This window comes from Misgurnus anguillicaudatus, chromosome 19 (assembly GCF_027580225.2).
Source record: "Misgurnus anguillicaudatus chromosome 19, ASM2758022v2, whole genome shotgun sequence".
NCBI lineage: Eukaryota > Metazoa > Chordata > Actinopteri > Cypriniformes > Cobitidae > Misgurnus > Misgurnus anguillicaudatus.
The window spans coordinates 51,466,265-51,481,874 of NC_073355.2; the positions used below are offsets into that span (position 1 = coordinate 51,466,265).

General features: G+C 36.4%; 1 protein-coding gene across 1 annotated transcript in view; it reads left to right on the forward strand.

The window, feature by feature from the left end:
- Positions 1-7,081: 7,081 nt before the first annotated feature.
- Positions 7,082-15,610, forward strand: part of pkn1b (protein kinase N1b) — a 34,492-nt gene continuing 25,963 nt past the window's right edge. Inside the window, exons 1-2 of the mRNA XM_055195053.2 lie at positions 7,082-7,303; positions 7,375-7,561. Of these exons, the coding sequence (XP_055051028.2) occupies positions 7,532-7,561 (30 nt within the window). The 5' untranslated portion in view covers positions 7,082-7,303; positions 7,375-7,531. The remainder of the gene's footprint in view (positions 7,304-7,374; positions 7,562-15,610) is intronic.

The following is a 15,610-nucleotide window of genomic DNA, read 5'->3' on the forward strand; positions in this document are numbered from 1 at the left end:
AAGACATAAACATGATGGATGACATGGGGGTCAGTAAATCAGGATTTCTTATGAAATGGGAATAATCCTTTAAGATTTTTGTATAATCTTATGTTTTAGTGTGTAAGTACACTGTTACAACATCTGTCACTAGAACAGTATAAAAGGGTCATAATAAGTACCTAACAGATATGAGGTACTTTTTAAAAGTACTGCCCCAGTGACAGCTTTTGTACCTTTATTTCTCAGAGTAGGAAATATCAAGATCCATATTATTAAATATATGAACGAGTCCTACAACAGATGACATGAAGTGACTGTGAAAGCCTAAATCTATCAGAACTTTATCTCCAAGATGATGTGAAACTGTGATAATAGCAAATACTGGTTTGATTAAGTTAGAGAAACTTGCCATAGATGAAAATCTATATTCATATTTCTCACTGACACACTAAATCCAAAGAAAAAAGACATAAATTGAACCTTAACCTTACCCTAAGTTTGATGTTTAACAGCCTATTTTCAAAAACACATCAGAAAAGTAAAGTGATGCAAGTTTTGCAATAACGTATAAGATGAGGGACAGATGTGTGGGAAAACCGTTTTGTCTAATTGATTTTTGTTTTGGTCTCGTCTGCATGTTCTTCTTCCTGTCTTTGCTGTTTCATTTCCTGTTTGGTCTCCCCCTTCACTGTAACCCCTGCCTCTGACAGTAACACATATCGCAAGTGCTCTTGACTGTCCACAGGGAAAACCTGGAGCGACCTGGAGACTGATGAGCATCAGTTCTCACTGAGCCAGCAAGAAAATGATAACCAGTCAATCCAAGACATATCTGATGATAACTACCTCGCCCCGCTGCCAAACACTAACAGGCAAACGCAGCCTCATGAATTTCCCAACGCTGCGCTGGTGCAGAACGCGCAGCTGCGGCGGTTAGAGCGGCACCAGTTGCAGCTGCGCCACATTCATCAGCGTCAAGAGCAGGAGCGGCTGCAACGTCTTCGTCTGGATGAGGAACGCCAGCGACAGGAGCAGCAGAGAGCGCTAGAGAGGCAACGGCGAGAGCTGCTTCAGCTGCAGCTGCAACAGCAGCAGCAGGAACACCGGCTGCGCAGGCAGATCCTGCAGCGGCAGCTTGAGATACAGCAACAACACAGACAAACGAAAACGCAGCCGCCCTCTTCTCTGCTCCTGTCGCCCTCATCCGGCCTCTGCACCATCTACGAGGCCATGGAGACCAGCGAGGAAGAGGAGGAAGAGGACAAGGAGAACGGATCTAGAGGAAACAATGAATTTCCTTACAAGGCCGGCCGTTCCGTCCCAACAGACCTTCCTCTAAGAGTCGCTAATGGAAACCTTCGACGCCCGGCTGCTCAGGAGCTGGACTGGAACACAAAACTGGACATGGTCCAGCAGCTGATCAACCAGGCCCTGCTACTGGCAGGCGATGATGGATGTCCTCCGCTCCTGTACCTCCCCGGGCAGGGAGGAGGAATTCTCAGTCCTGTGGAGAGCAGTCTGTGGTCACACATCATATCGTGCTTCGACTCCTCAACAGCAACGGTGGCCTCTGTCAGTAGTTACTCCCCCATCAATCACGACTGCTCCCCGCAAGGTGACTGGACGGTGGTGGAACTGGAAACATATCATTAGACATAAAATCCAGTCCACCACCAGAATATCATCTAATCTCCATCAGTCACTATCATTCAAACTCTGTCCTAATATTTGTCTTGTTTTCGGTGGAAATATCTGAAGATTCTTTAATCAAGCTGTATTTTCTTGAGGAGCGGGGTGACCTACACAGAGTTTGTGTAGTTTTTAGACAAAAATATACAATTTAAGTGAATTTGTGCTTTAAACAAGCAAATAAAATCTGCCAATGGGGCAAGCAGATTTTTTCATGAATTAAGGGTTTAAGAAATGTGTTTTAAGCACAAATTATTAACTATAAAAAATGTATTTAAGGTTTTTTGTAGGGATGCACGATAGGATTTTTTTGGGCCGATACCGATTTAAACAGACAACTTCTGGCCGATACCGATGCCGATATTAAACACTTGTATACAATACTATACAGTTGGTCTATTAGCTAGTTTATTTTTGCATCAAATAATTTTTACTGAACATGGATTGAATCTAATTAACATTCAACTGACCAACATAATAAGAGAGGCACAAATTAAGCTAAAACAAATATAATACGACAGCATGACAACCTTCAAAGGTGGTTTTTGCTATTCAGCATTTATTTTATTAACAAAATTAACTCATTTTTTACATATAATGGATTTCTTTATGCAGTTAATTAATTAATAAACAATCGATATTGGCCTTTCTCATGCTATTGGCGATATGCCGATGGTTTCAAATTCTTCAAAAATCGGCCGATATTATCAGCGGCCGATACATCGGTGCATCACTAGTTTTTTGTCTAAAAACTACACTTGTTTTCTTGGGTCATTTTGCTCATCCAGAAAATTCTTGATTTAAGATTTTTTTTTTAGATATAAGTACTGAAAACAAGACAAAAATAGTAGGTAAGAAAGTATTTTTTTTTGCAGTAGTGTTAGGTCTTCAATGTTTATGCATAACTAGGGCTGTAACGATATATCGTGTGTCCCATTAAAAAGACCTGTCTAAAATCAAAGCTGCATCGCTGCATCGATTTTGTGTTTCATGCACAGCTTGTGCGTGTACTATGGCATTTTGGTCAGTAAGAAATCCGTTATCAATCTAAAATCATTATGAGTCTGGGTCGTTTATAACGTGCTTTTAAAAAAGCAACACTCGTTAAACAAAGTCATTCAAAATATTCTTTATTATCATAAAAATACCTGAAACAATTTGAAGAAGAGCCATATACATATTCCTGTAGACATTTCCTGGAATAGGGTTTGTAACGCTACTTCTTCTGTGGCACAAGTGGCGTTTCTGCACGAGTGCGCCCCCTGGCTTTTGGATGTAATTCATTCAAATTCATTCATTGAGAAAACGCGCATTTGCACGATAAATCGTTACAGCCCTAATGCATACACTTTTTAAAGAAGTTTTTTTTTTACGTTTCATGGGTTATTTTCTACCGAGACCCTAAGGTGACATTGGAGTAAAAAATCACGTGCAACTTTCATTTGCTCAAACGAAACCTTCATGTGCAGAATTAAAAAAAAAAGTTTAGTTTCGCGTGCGCACGTAAAACTTTCGCTTTCACATGCGCACGCGAAAGTTTCACCTGCGCATGCGAAACTAAACGCGATAGTTTCACGTGCGCGTGCGAACGTTTCACAGGCATCCGCAAAAGTTTCACGGGTGCACGTCACGCGACACTAAACTTTATTTAATTTTTTTTTCTCCATGTCCCCTTAGGGGCTCCGTAATTTTCTAACATAAATATTTTTTGGGTTAATTTAACCTGATGACTGCCCAGCAAGCAATTTTACGTTTTAAAGATGTCTAATAGACGTCGAAACACAGCCCAGGCATCTAAGTTAATACAAGGCTAAATTTGGGCTTTCAGTGAAAATTTTAGTAATCTAACCATAACCCAAAATAAATAAATAAATGAAAGCAAACAGCTTGTAATCACTGTTGAGTTTGTACATGATGTACTATCATACATCTAGCAAGTTATTTTGACCAAAAATGGCATGTAACCAAATTCAAGTTTATTTTGGCTAGAAGTGGGTTACTCATAGCTGGACTATATCCAGTCTATAGTTAACCTAGACAGTGAAATGATGGCTATTGCTTGCTGGATGGGTTCGTCCCTTTGTGATCTAATGCTGGGTTAAAAATAACGTATGAACATATTGGAATTTTATTGATGACATTTGTACTGAGGACCAGGACCAACTTGCAGTAAAAGCATCATGACATCAAAACTAGTTTTCTTAAAAATCCTCCTGATCATATAAGGTCAATACTATTTTTATTACCACGTCATAATATAACGGCAGATATATTTTATTTGAAATAGGTACTTATGTAGATGTTATGTTTTGTGATGTTGTAGTTGTTCGCTTTAAGCTATCGTACTGAGTGAGATTTCTGCATTTGGAAATCACTTCTCTCTCAACATTCCTGAACCATTACCTCATTTCCTGGGTCCCTCTGTTTCAATGGTTTCCTGGGTTACTGATGATGTCATGGCAACAGGAAAAGGGGGTGTCAAAAAGACACATGAGGTAGAAATAAAGGATGATGAGTGTGTGTGTTTGTGAGAGTTCATATTGAACTTCTGGGTGTTGATGCTGTAAATATGTTTTGCTGTAAATCATATTGAGTCAGATGTTTGTGTTTGTAATGTTTTAGTCTAGACTCTGAGCTTTCTGCTGCATTTACACTTTAAGTCTTTATATTTTGAACAAAGTGTTTTCTTCTCTTATATAGTTCTGCAGAATCAAGTTAAGTGTGCTTTAAATCCTAATGTTAGGCCTGTTTTAGCAGGATAATAGCAGTAAAATAGCGCCATCTGCTGATTGTAACTTGTCGATGTGATGTCGGTTTCTCCAGATAAAATCAAATCACATATCTCTTATATCTTACATGTCTTTGATCGTTTTAAGCAGTTCAAATTATATATTATTATATTAACTTGTGTCTTGTTGTAGTAGACTCCATTTCTGGTGTGAACGTATTGGTCAATCCCAATTATGTATTATTGTATATCTTTGGACTATATAAAATGTTTTGTGTTAATCCTTTAAATGTACTATTAGAAAACTATTACTATACTACTATTAATACTAATGAGAAAAAATCAAATTGTTAAAAGTTAAATCTAACAATATAAATGGTAAGTATCAATTTATTAATTTTTGATTTTGGCATAATTATTTAGAATTTATAAATAAAAATTCTTCACGCACTTGGATAATGTCATTGGTCATACTGGTAAAGTCAGTTTTGGGTGAATGTCCCTTTAACATCTAATAATGATCTCATTCCAGCTCCTTCTCTATGACCTTATTGTGTCAAAGCAAAGATTTATGTAATACTGCATTGCTCAAAAATGCCTGAAGCATTTAAGGCCTAATGTTTTCTCGTAGCCTACCTTTGGTATGGAAGTCTGTTCTTGTTGTTTATATGTCCCTGTAAAAGATATTATGAATATTGCATTAAAAGTGGCCAAAACAGTATTATAGATTAAGCTGATTTAGTCGTTATAATGTTTCATGTTCATAAGGCAGAAATATACACAGCTATAATACGGTGATGAATAAACCGCTGTGAGGTGACTGGGCTTTACCTTGAAGTTGTATGGGAGGAATCCGCGGCATGCGCGTGACGTCACTGAGGGGAGGAGCCCGCGCCGTTGTCGTCACGCTAGGGGCGGATCTCGCGCGAATGTGCAAAAAGAACGAGAGAGCAGCCAGCGCCCATCATCAACCCATGAGTCCTTTCGTTTTGACCCCACCCATACACCAAAATAATACATTTCTCTGGTCAAAAAATTGTTTTTAATACATGCTAAATACAAAGTAAAGCTTAATTAAATATATTTTTGAATTTAAATATTTAGTTTTAACTTCATATACACTGCAAAACATGACTGTCTTACTTAGTATTTTTGTCATGTTTCATTAGAAATATTTAATCATTCTTAAATTAAGATGCTTTTTCTTGATGTGCAAAATGACCTAAGAAAATTAGTGTAGTTTTTTGACAGAAAATATAAAATTTAAATGAATTTGTGCTTAAAACAAGCAAATATATCTGCCAAAGAGGTAAGAAAAATCTAAAAATAGGTTTACTATTTCTTAAACACTTAATTCAAGAAATATTTTCTCACCCCATTGGCAGATTATTGTGCTTGTTTTAAGCACAAATCCTTTCAAATTTTATATGTTTTTGTCTAAAAACTAGGCTTATTTTCTTAGGTCATTTTGCTCATCCAGAAAATACATCTTGATTTAAGAATTTTTTATTTTATTTGTAATAATGTCGAATTTTAAAACCCATATGGCAATGATATATATTTAAAATGTATATTTAAAATTATATATATTTAAGATATATATAAAATATACAATTATAAGTATATTTTTGCAGTTGAAAATACATTGGATTTTTATCTTCACAAACTTCACAAGTTTTTCTTCCAATGCAACGTGGATATAAAGGCTTTAAAATATATTTATTTAAAAAAAGCACAAAAAATATATTGGTGAAAAATACATTTTTGAAAAAATATTTCTAAATATATTTAATTACATATATATATTTTCTATATTTTGAAATATATTTGAAATTATGTTTGAAAATATATATATATATTTTTTTGCTGTAGGGTAGTGGGTTGCTCATAATATTAGCCCTATATGGGGCCCATGAAGGGCCCATCATTAGCCCATCTGACCTGGGCTATTTGGGGACTTAACCTGAGAAAAAAAATGTCTGGGCCCAAGGTGGGTAGGCTGAATTTTGGACATGGATGTGCAGGTTAAATTGTGGTGCATTAAAAGAGTGCACTGATGCTTAAATGATTTATTAGTTAAATTAACTTAAATAATTGGATTGTTTCCTACTTTGTATGGCCGAAACCTTGCAATATAAATATGATACACAAGGGTGCGCAATTTCCATTCAATAACAAGGCAGGTTAACAGTGCGTGTAAAACATCACATTTCACTTTAATCCTGAATAAGATTACAAGCGAATACATTTTCCTTTACGAAAATGAACAGGTTTTACTACAGTTAAAACCAAAACACCATGGCTACTGTAGTAAAACCATGGTTACCACAAAATAACCATGGGTTTGTCAATAACCATATAAATCATACACCTTATACACTTTTACCACAAGAAAACATGGTTAATTTTCGTAAGAGTTTAACACCTCAGCTTTTAAAAAGCAGAACTAAAATTAATAGAAAATGTCAAATGAGCCGTTTCAAGAATATAAAACAATAAATTATAAGAAAATTATACTTACTTTAAAAATGCACTTTCTAACAATAGAGTCATTGTTTAGGAACATGTTGTGTTTGCTAGTAAGTTAATGTAAACAAAACTATCTGAAAGGAATAATGAAAGTGAATGCACTTGGATCAACACTCCCTAAAACGATTATAGTGGACATGAATGCGCTCTGTTGCACAGCGGACACATGACCGCGCTCCGGTGCGCGCTGGCGGCTGGAGCGCGCGTCAACGAAGCTCGAGATCACAGGTGGAGGTTTGTGCGCTCGACGCTCGTCCAGGACAGACCATCATGACCCAAGCAGTTCAGGACGGGTTCTTATCATGACTGCAAGTTTGGATGATCCGGTCCGGTCCGGTTATGGACTTTATGGTGTAGTTTCGTTGCCGTGCGCAGGTAAAATAACTTAACTTGTGTTGATTTGATGTTGTGACTGTTAGTTTTCTGACTCGTGTGTGTTTTCACAGAACTAAACCCGTGGATTTGACTGCATGTCGGGACTGAACGCAGTGGATTATCGTCTAATGAGTGGATTTATATCGCGATATGATGTTTCACTAGAGTGAAACTGAATCGCTCTAGGTGAGAAGTATCGTCATCTCTTTCCTCTCACTGTTACCTGAGATGGCGATCAACATCAGCAGCGGCACGCGAGTAAGTTTAGACCAGCTGTCACTATAATCTCTCTCTCTCTTTCTTTCTGTGCGTTGTGCATAAACACATGAAGTCAATATTTCAATCAATATTTATGCTCAAATCTTACTTGGTTGACCCTTCACAGTAGGCTGTAGGAAACAGATAAATGCTTTTTTTGACTCAGAACCTTATAGTTACACAGAAGGGCTTTTCAGACTGGAGATAGTTTACCACGGGTTACTCTAAACCCCAGGTTAACGGAATCCTGGGTTATCTGTTTCACGTTTTACACTTGGTATTCATAATTTGACGTTTCACACTGTGCATTCCTAAACCCTTGGCCAGGTGTCTGAAACCTGTCTGTAATTATTAAGCAACCCTGAACACCTTGATTAGCTGCTTCAGTTGTGATTAGTTGGGGTCATAACTTTATAACCCAGCTTCATTTCACACTGCATGCGTTTGGCACTGCAAAGTGTAATTAAGCCCACAAAAGTAAGGCTAGCAGGGTTTCATAACCCTGGGTTAATTCCAGGGATTACCCCACTTCTAAATTACGATGTTAAACGATCCTTAACCTAGGGATAAAAGCCGGGTTTAGAAGTGAGGACAAACCAGGACTAGAAAGTCAACTCGGTAGTACCCGAAAACTAACCATGTTTTTTTCTGTGGTAAAAGTTTACTAACCATGGGTTTCGGTGTCCCCACTGAAAATCCAGCGAAGACATAGCTGGTTTAAACTGGTCCTCTCAGCCTGGCAAAGCTGGTCAAGCTGGTGGGTCAGGTGGTCTTCCAACTAGACCAGCTTAAAAAGTGACCAAAACACAGCTAGACCAGCAAAAGAAGCTAAACAAAACTGGGAGCCCAGCTAAAACCAACTCACCATCTTATGCTGGTCTTAGCTGGATTTTCAGTAGGGGTATTAGCAAAACCGTGGATTTACTACAGTAAGCATGTTTTTTTAAACTGTAGTAAAACCATGGTTAATTTTCATAAAGAATTTTACACGTAATGGAGTTTAAAATGAGTGAATGTCCTAGCTGACCTCAGTTAACCTCTTGTGTACTATAGTTGTTAGACTTTCCCTTAAGAAAATTAACTATGGTTTTACTACAGTTAAAACTAAAAAATGGTTACTGTAGTAAAACCACGATTTTGATGATAGTAATCAATACACCCAAAAAAAACATGGTTACTACATTTTTACCACAAAAAAAAAAACATGGTTAGTTTTCATAAGGGTTGGAGTGCAGTGTAATCCTGCAAAGGTTTGTTTTCATAAATGCGTTCTTAGAGATTTATTTCTGCAGATTTGTCATTTACCAGTAATGGTTTGTAATGTAGTCGGCACTTCTTCAGTTACTTCTGTAAACGTTCTTTAAAGTTTAATAAACACAGGTTAGATTCATTTCCTGCCTAATGTCAGGGTTTACCAAACTGGGGTTCATGAGATTATGGTAGAAAAGTCAAGGTTAAATTAATGAACATAAGGGCTGCATAACGATTAATCGCGAAGAATACAATTTTTCATTACATCATATATGTGTGTAATGTGTTTAATAATTATGTATATAAATTTCCACACATGCATGAATATATTTAAGAAATATTTACATGTGTATATTATATAAAATACTTAATATTTAAATATATATTTTTTCTTAAATTTGTACATGCATGTGTGTGTGTGTGTGTGTGTGTGTGTGTGTGTGTGTGTTTATATATACATAATTATTATACACAACAATAAACCCACATATATGATGTCAACAAAAACCTTTATTCTGCAAACGATTAGTTGCTATTAATCGTTATGCAGCCCTAATTAACATAAATACATACATAATTATAATAATTTTATTTAATTAAAATGTATTTTATGTAAATCTGCTTTGCAACAATGCAAACCAGTGAGAACAATAGAAGTAAATATGAACTGAATTAAAATGCAATAATAATAATAATAAGCTAAATTAAAATGTAACAAAATATAAATAGGGTGTAAATCAAAAAAATCCTTTTAATGGCATATAAAAAATGTTTGGGAGGTTCTAACACAAATAAAAGTAAATTTGGCCTCTGTTGCAGCAATGCTTCAACTTTCTGTCGATTTGAGAATTAAATATTGAAGAGTTTATCTCTACAGAACTGAACATCTATCTCTGCTTATATCTTTCAACATTCAGTTTTTATATATTATATATATACAATCTAAAGAGCTGAAGTAAAGGACAGGGTTATATTTAATGTCACACATCAGATTTTTCTTTAAAGGGGGTTTGTGTAATGTAACCCATCATGTCCATGTCGAGTAGTAACTGCCTCGCTCACGGGAGAAAGATCTGACCCATAATCCTTTTATCTTGGCTTTGCCCCTCTTCACCTCCTGCTTCTGCAGACCATTAGATGCATTAAAGCTCGATGGAGAAAATCAATAACCTGCTGTGGGTCGTTTGCTAAAACAATTGTCCAAATGTTTGCTGTAGAGCGATGAGAAAGCAGCTCGAATGCCCTGGAGGTCAGAGATATGAGTGCGTTTCTGTCGCATCGGTTAATGTGAGCTGTCCGTCATGAGGTGCTTCTGAGAAACTCATCTACATTGAGTTATATCAGAAGAGAGCAAGAGACGAGAAGTTGATGTTATGACAACATTACACCATGTTTTGACCTCATGGTTTGATACCAGTTAAACAGATGCTGTTGATTTCCGCATGATAGCTAAATGTAAACATGTCTCATCTCTTTTTTAACTCCGTTCCTGTGCCGATGCTCAAGTCTTTGATATACAGCGAGTAAAATAAGTCACTATTTTTCTCAGTTAACATATTTCTAAAGGTGCTATTGACGTGAGATTTCACCAGATGTTGGCAACCCATGCAATCCACACATTCAAAGAAATCAAACCATAGATGTCCATAAATTAAGTTATGTGTAATCATGTAAAACCACACAGGGAACACGTTTACTGAAATGCATTTAAATGTATCTGCCCAAACAAACAGTCTTCAAATCTCTTCTATGACCTTTAGTTTCCAAAATTTTTTAATTGGATTCTTTGCCTGTGCCATTTTACATTATATTACACATAACTTAATGTATGGATATATACAGTTTGATTTCTTTGATTGTGTGGATTAGGTAAAATTTCATGTCAATAGCAACTTTAGAAATATAATAACTGGAAAAATGTTTACTTTACACACTATATGACGGGTCAGTAAGTTGAGGTGATAGTTAATGATAGTGTCAAAATATCTCTAGAAGAAAGCTTCTGTGTAAAAGGTTAAAACATTCATGATGTCTGACATGAAACTAATCCGTATGACTCATAATATTACAAGTCTTTTGAAGCCAAACGTTAGCGTTAGGGTGCGTGACCACCAAAGTGTTAAAACGGAGGCCACTGTAGGTGCTTGCCAGCTTTTTTCAGCTGAACACATTTGCTGCTATGATACTTCTGGGTGATTCTCACGAAAACTTGGTTTTAAAAATGTCAAGCATGAATATGTAAAAATTGCTTAAATTTACTTTTTTTCCCACCAGACATTGAAAATCAAAGTCTGGAGTAAATGGGAACATTAATTTAAAATCTTTTACTTATCATTTAACACTTTTTGTAACATGATTTAAAAAATTTGTCCTAAAAAATCTCATTACCGCAACAGTCAGAAAACATCAACACTGACATATTTTCAAAATGACAAGACAAACCTGAAAGAACATAATTTGGAGATTCTGCACATGCATTTAAAATCAAAGTATTATGCTTCTATTAATTAAATTAACATTTAATAAGCATCTGTTGCGGTAATGATAATCAAAATGTCGTGTAAGCATTCTGACAAGACAATATTTCAAATTAACTGTAAAAAAATGATTTTACCTGGTAGCCATCTTGAAGTAACTGGTCCATGTGCTTGGTCACTCAAAATCAAACTTTATTAAAATTCTGTATGTGTGCTTAAACTGTTCTCAAAAAGTGTTGCGGAGGATGAGAACATCAGGCATGGACACATCATTTTCCTAATTTTTCTTCATTATTATTTTACATGAATATACACATTGCGGTAATGAGAATTTCAGCAGAAAATGAGATAAAATTTCCAATTATAAATTCTTTGAAATCACACATTGTGCAAGGTAGAATACAGTAATGTGTTAATTCTGATGCTTTTTAATGTTACTATATTACACATTTTAAGGCTAAAATCATTAGTGCCGTGGTGTTTCAATGGTTTCGTGAGAATCACCCTTCTGCTTTTGTTGAATGACACACCGGTTGGTTGTTGTGATTTTTGTCCCGCCCCTCCTCCACTGTAATTGGATGGCAGAGTGAGAAGTGACATCGACGATTTGAGCGTTTCACCTAAAATTGAACATTATTCAACTCTTAGCGCTCAGCCCTGAGCACGGAAAAAACGCAGAGTGACGGTGCTCAGCACGAACAAGACCCACCAACTGCAAGCATTTTTGAAAAGCGCGGCGCTTGTAATGAAAACATTTCAGAACATACGCCTTGGTGTGCACATCTCCTTATTTCCTAAATGTCGACAAAAAAATTAACCAATGTTATGCGAGTAAAACGTTACTTTGTTGTCTCACGATAAGTCATTCCAAAAGCCATGGCAACAGGTGTGTTTGAATTTATATGGCGCCATGCAAACTATCAAGCAGACTGAGCAAATCTCTCTCGCTGTATTTTTATGTATTAAAGCAACACTAAAGAGTTTTTAAGCTGAATTGTTCATTACCACTGTCGTGAATAATTTAGCATACTGTAGCAAAGCTGGCTCTGATTGGATTGTAACTTGCCGTAAAGCAAGTTTTTGTAGTTTCATCCGAACTACGACGGTTGGAAACTTATTTAGTGCAGTTTTGGCCGATAGAGGCCTGCAAAGCGAATGTGAAAGTGCCGTTCACCCTGTTTCGAGTGGATGAACGACTGAAACTTTTTTGGAAACGTTATTTTAAGGTAAAAAAGAAACTATTTGGTGTTACTTTAATTTGCATTTGTGTATTAGTCAAAGACCCACAACTCACTGGAACTACAGTGGCAAAATTTGCTCATTGTATTGTGAATTGTAAAGAGGAAGTTATGATGTTTGGTAGTAGTTTGGGAGGAGCATTGTCAGTGATGTGATAAGTACATAGATGTCTGTCTATATAGCAGCATCCCTCCTCCACCCCATCACCACCTCTTAGCTATTCTCTATCACAGTTAAGGAGGGGAAATTCTCTGGGTTTGGGCTAAAATTCAAAGCTCAGAGCCCTCCAGTCAAACTGGCTCATCAAATATCCTTTCTTATCATATCTGATTACATGATAATGTGAACTTATGAAATGAAGATCTGTGTGTCTGCTAAAGAGAAGCTCTTGAAATCATGTGTCATTCTGAACCCTTCACCTCTCTCTCTCACACACACACACACACACACTCACTTTCAATCTTTTTTAAATCAAATATTAATATATATTTATCTGTGTGTGTGTGATCTGTTACATATCTGAGACTCGGAGCATTGAAATATGGATTAATGAGTTTTAAAGGGAAACATCACCAAAATAAAAGGTTCTGTCATGTACTGTAACTGATGTAGTTTATGTTGTTCTGGTCATTGTTTACTGTTATCCTCTTGATGTAGAGACAGATTCTGTACATATGAAATGTTTCTGTAAATACAGAAGGTAAAGTGGAGTCAGATGGTTTCTGAGAAATCTTCCTGTATCTTACTGTGACTTGCAGGCTGTTTATGGGCGGGGCATAGCCATGGGGGCGGAGTCTTAGAGGCCCTGTAAACTAATCTCTGTTTATTTATGAATCAGTGCTGTGATTTGATGGAATCTGGTAGGGCTGGGTAGTATATCAAGCTTTGGTCCACAGACTTTATGACTGTTGTGCTTTATATAGACAAATATTTTGTGTTGCATGCTCAGGGTAGCGTGCTGCTGTCATATTTAACACTTGTATGGTTGTACACTTCACACAAACATCCTAAATAATCCAAACCTCTCTGGTGCTTTTGGCTTTTTGTAATCCATTTCTATATTATTTAAAGGGGACATATCTCGAAAATCTTACTTTATTCATGTTTAAAGGTATAGCGGAAGATTTTTCCCGAATTTTAGAAAAGAACCCTCAGACATTTTGAAAAAACATGATGAGAATGCCAGCTTCAGTGAATGGCTGAAACCGTAGCTCACCACCACACACACCTGAAAGTGCGCATGTGCGGAAAGTGAACCTAGGGACGAGCACGTACGACGGCCTTACATAAACTTATCACCAGAATGATTGACAACTAGAAGGACCAATATTCTTGATGATCCTCCGCTATACCTTTAAGTGCTATAATTGGGTCCCCAGTGCTTCTATTAACCCAGAAAATGGGGAAAAGATCAACCCAGTAACTTAGTTTTGATAAACCATTCTCTGCAAGCATGTGAAAAAATAGCTTATTAAAATTTGCCACCAGAAGGGGATCTGGTTATAATAATACCGCCCCTTAATCTGCACTATTAAACTCCGGCACTGCCATTTAGTGCAGAGATCAGCTCATTTGCACTTTAAAGACACACTATGCAGTTATTGTACCTTAATATAACAGCTTCAAAGTTATTTTGGTGGTAAACAAAGTCATAGTAGGGCGAATCATCCTCCTGTTGAAGCTCGGGGAGGACGCCGCTACCAAAACCAGCAATGCAAGCTTGAGAGAACCGTCCCTGACAAATCTCGCGAGAATCACGACTTGCTTTACGGCAATGACGTCACACGTTAGGCTTGTTCGACTTCGTGTGGCGCTGCATGAACCGATCGCCGGATGACGTCAAAGTACCACGAGAATTATACTTTATTATTATAGGCCTACTCTACACTTGGAATAAACTTATTATCCTATTACCATCATCTGTAGTTTATATTTGTATGAAATTGTGAAACATTACCTGGTCATTATCTTTGGAGTACTAGAGTGGGAAATTCCGACAGTTGCAAGTATTCTCCAGCGACTCTAGGGGTCGCTGTTTGACAAAAACGCCGAATTGCATAGAGCGGCTTTAAAGGACACACCCCAAAACGGCACACCTACAAAGTGGCAATTTTAACATGTTATTGTAAAATATTGAGCTAAAACTTCACATATTTACTCCCGGCAGTGTTGGGTGTAACTAGTTAGTAAGTAATTAGTTACTGTAATTTAATTACTTTTCCCTTGAAAAAGTAAAGTAAGGGATTACTCTTATTTTTCTTGTAATCTAATTACAGTTACTTCTGATGTAACTAAATACTGTGTATGGACTCTAAAACAATTATGTATTGTGGATTTTACATGGTTTTAGTTTAAAATTCTCACTATTAACTGGTTGATTATTATTAGCATTAATATGATTCTGCAAAACCTTATTCTACATCCTTAACCCTCCCCATTTTACAAATACTTAAAATTAACAACTTCTTTAGTGTTAATAAGCAGTAGTTGGAGTATATTGAGGTTAAAGTAGTTATTAGTTAGTTAATAGAAAGAATTGAACCCTAAAGTGGGACCAGAATAATTAATGTACTTTTATTTATTATTTCTTCGAACCATTTTAAGCCTATCCCTGTATCATGTATGTACTAAATAGGACTTAGAAAGTAATTAGTAATAAGTAATTAAATTAAACTTTTTAGAGAGTGTAATTTGTAAAGTAATCTAAATACATGATTAAAAAAGTAATTAGTAACTGGTAATTAATTACTTTTTTGAGTAACCTACCCAACACTGACTCTGGGGACACCAAAGATTTATTTGACATCTTAATAAAGTCTTAAATCTCCCCCTTTAAATAAATACTCAGTTTTATGCATGAATACAAGCTTGTGTCCATGTTTTTCTGTGTGTGTGTGTTTGTGTTTGTGTGTGTGTGTGTGTGTGCCAGTTTTACTTCCTCTTCCTCCTTTACTTGGTCTTCAGAAGAGTTCAAAGTGACTCTCTTTGAACTGAAAATGGTTTATTCATTCAGATAACTGGGATCTCAACACATTTAGAAACAGTGAAATAGAAACTAATACATGCAGGACACACACACACA